The sequence below is a fragment of the Bidens hawaiensis genome, unplaced genomic scaffold (assembly GCF_021521415.1).
Source record: "Bidens hawaiensis isolate Kalapana, Puna unplaced genomic scaffold, B.hawaiensis_p1.1 tig00047720_1, whole genome shotgun sequence".
NCBI lineage: Eukaryota > Viridiplantae > Streptophyta > Magnoliopsida > Asterales > Asteraceae > Bidens > Bidens hawaiensis.
This window is the reverse complement of record NW_027498549.1, coordinates 54,165-57,589: the sequence shown is the minus strand read 5'-3', so window position 1 is coordinate 57,589 and position 3,425 is coordinate 54,165. Positions and strand designations below refer to the sequence as shown.

The window sequence follows — 3,425 nt, the reverse complement described above, 5'->3', positions numbered from 1 at the left end:
TGTGTAGTAGAACAGGTAGAAAACCTTAAATGTGTGAAAATATGGAAATTATATTAAAGATTGGTACGAGCTACGACAAGACATGTCTATTTTTAGGCTAGCTCCCTAATGTTACATACAAGCCCATAAGACCATGTGTAGCGGATGGAGCCCTTATGGAGACGTTTTGCGCCAGGTGGTGCCACGTCACCATGTGGGCTTTTTGGCTAAAATGAGTATAGTGGATGAAGCCCATTTCAATCATTACCTCATTATTATTGTTCGTTATTTAAAATAATGCATATAACATTACATTAAATAAAATAAATTAAAACAAAACTACATTAAAGTTAAAACAAATACATTATAATTTAAAAAAAAAGACGAAAACATCACTAGTGCTAAACATAAGTACCACACATCGAGCTTATATTTTTTAATAATTTTATCCCTTTTTATTTCTGCTATCCTCCGGACATGACTAGTAAGGTGGGAAGCGCCTCACTATATATTGTCTAAGAAAGTTAACCGACAATCGGTAAATGTTATTTATATTACATAAGCGTTTTATTTTATTTTTAGCCCTACACAAATATATACGGGAAACTTGATGGGATATTTTTTTTTGTTTAAATGTAAAGTATCACATATTTGTATGCAAGATATTTGTTATTTGTTATACCGTAATAGGTTAATACATAGAATATATGTGTAAATACACACATTTACTTGTGATTGATAAAAAGAACATATACGTTATTCAAAAGTTTTATAACCTTTTTTATAATGGCAACATGTTATAAATGTCAATATCGGTCTCACCGGAAGGATTTTGGTGAGACCTCCGTGAGCCATTGGCCTTGAGCCAGTTAACCGAAGCATGAATATCCTTCACAGCACCAGGCCAATCAAGACCGTCCATCAAATGTTGTGCTTCTGCAGCATCAAGACCGACTTTTCCACGGTATAAACTGAAACCATAATATAGAACATATTAAGTTTGTGATTCATGATCTTGAAATAAGGTAAATAGATTACTCGGGAATCAGGGCTTTGTAGCCAGGTTCGAGTTGGGAGATTTTAAGGGCATGGTTCTTGATCTCAAAGTCAACTCCCCACCATTCCTGAATAACCACAATTCCAGGTGCATCGTCTTTGCCGATCACGTGTGCATCAAATGTCTGCAATGAATACATACATAATTTCTCTGTCAACTTATGTATAAACTTATTACGTATTTACGTCTATATAAATAATCTTTTCTTATCAATTTGATGGTTGAACTATCAATCTAAAACATAGAACTGATCACAATTTCAATCACGCATAGTCATGCTACATATTAACGGTGAATCGAAACAGAATTCATGCACAAATGTGTAAAAACATGCGGTCAACGTATTAGAATTTGAATAACTTATGATGAAAATTTTTCATAAATAGTGCTTTTGCAAAAATTGTTTCAAAAATGGTATGGTTTAGAGAGATGTTACAAAAAAAGTGTAACCATGGTTTGAAACCACGGGTTAGATATTTTTCTTTGAACGTGTCAGAGGGAAATTTATATTATAATATTTTTGATTAAAATAAGGCAAGCCGTGGTTTCAAACCAAGAATTGTATTAAAGTAGTAGCCAAATACCACTTTTCGTGTTGATGTGGTGGTTTTGTAAGTCAAGCCGTGGTTTGAAACCATGGTTTGATCTTTTTTATTAGTTTTTTTTAAAACTAAGTAATATGAGTAACATTCAAACTTTTTTTATCATATGTGGTGCATGACGCTTTGCTATATAAGTTTACGTCTAATGCATCTTAAGAATCTCTGATCGTCACGGCGAAGCGTCAGGGGTTCTTAACTAAAACTGTTATTATGGAACAAATGTTAGGCTCGATGATTTTCATCTAAAAATAACAAATCGGAATTACTTGACCGGGTTATACTCGTGAATTCATTTTCTAATATCACAACACTGGTGTATACGAAGCTGGTAATTTTTATGAAGGGTTTGATAAGAATATCAAACTCAATATATGTATACAATTATATTGCATGTATTAATAACTACTAATTAAATTTCAAAAGAATCTTTCAAATTAAAAATATAGTTCATCCTAAGTATATTGAAAAAGAAAAGAAAAGAAAACCAAACCTCAGTTGAAATTATGAATTGACTGAAAAAAAAAACATGTTAACATATATAGTTATCAGCATTAAAAAAAAAATTAAACTGGCAAAACCACCACATGATTGGAAGTGGTATTATGTTTTGTTTTTTTATGCAATCCGTAATTTGAAACCATGGTTTGTTTTATTTTAATCAGAATTATTACTTTTTGAAATACTCATATGACACATACATAGAAAAATATACAAACCGTGGTTTCAAACCATGGTTACACCATTTTTGTAACCATCTTTCAAAACCATACCATTTTTGAAACAACTTTTATAAAAGTACCATCTATGAAAAAATTTCAACTTATGGTGTCTTCTTGTTGAATCTGTATTTTCTTGAGTTCGGAAGTGGACATGGATCGAATTTGAAGACAAGTAAAAGAGGGAGGGTATAGCCACCCTTCAAATCTATAGTTTACTTTGTAAACTTCTAATATATTAAGCTCAAACATCCAAGTGCCACATTTATAATTTTTTTAGTGCCTTAATACTAACTTTTTTAGCCCAGTTTTTAAAGCTTGAGTTTAATTTTTGTTTTGAAAATTACAAATTATACCGAGATTACTTAATTTTTAACCACATCATCAAATGGAAATTTGTAATGTGCAACTTATAGGGGAGTGTGATACGAATAGGTGCCTTCTGTTTCACATATCATGTATGTATATTAATAGTGTGCGAAAATACAAAAGATAACGTTTTGTAAATTGTAATTGTTGGAAAAGAAACACTTTAGGGATAAAGTTGTAATTGACCATTTTCAAAAGATGACATCATGCAAAGGTCAATTGTAACATGTATTTTGTTTATAATGTTTAATAAAATTTGTTGCTTACATCTCTATACATGTTTATTTAATGTAAAATTTTACCCAATTCATTTTGGTTTGACCTGTTCCGTTTGACTTGTCTCGCTTTGTAGACTGAAAAGCTCTCACATAACTTGTTTCAGATAATAAACACCACCTAAAAATGTGCTATGGATGGACTATGGACTATGTGTCTATGCGTGTCGTCCTTTACGAGAAAGATCTATCACATTAAGAAATATTTTAATTATTAATAACTTTTGCTTAATTCTTTGAAGTCATATATCATTTGCAAGTATTAAAAAAAATGAAGGATATATAACATCAAATGATAGCGGTTTAAGTGGATGCTACCAAATCCACCATATGTCTACTCATTGGCCTATAATCAAGAGTTGTTCTAACTATCTTCTGTGAAAAGAGTCATCAATGCAACGACAATAAATCTCATGTGTGGCCTTTG

The 3,425-nt window shown here is 31.3% G+C and overlaps 1 protein-coding gene across 1 annotated transcript; it reads right to left on the bottom strand.

Moving 5' to 3' along the window:
* Positions 1-760: 760 nt before the first annotated feature.
* On the bottom strand, positions 761-2,510 carry LOC143597194 (uncharacterized). Its single transcript, XM_077075770.1, has 3 exons — positions 2,464-2,510; positions 1,018-1,161; positions 761-950 (listed from the first exon to the last, which is right to left on the bottom strand). The coding sequence occupies exons 1-3, from the start codon at positions 2,508-2,510 to the stop codon at positions 761-763; spliced, it is 381 nt and encodes a 126-aa protein (XP_076931885.1).
* Between the last annotated feature and the right edge of the window lie 915 nt (positions 2,511-3,425).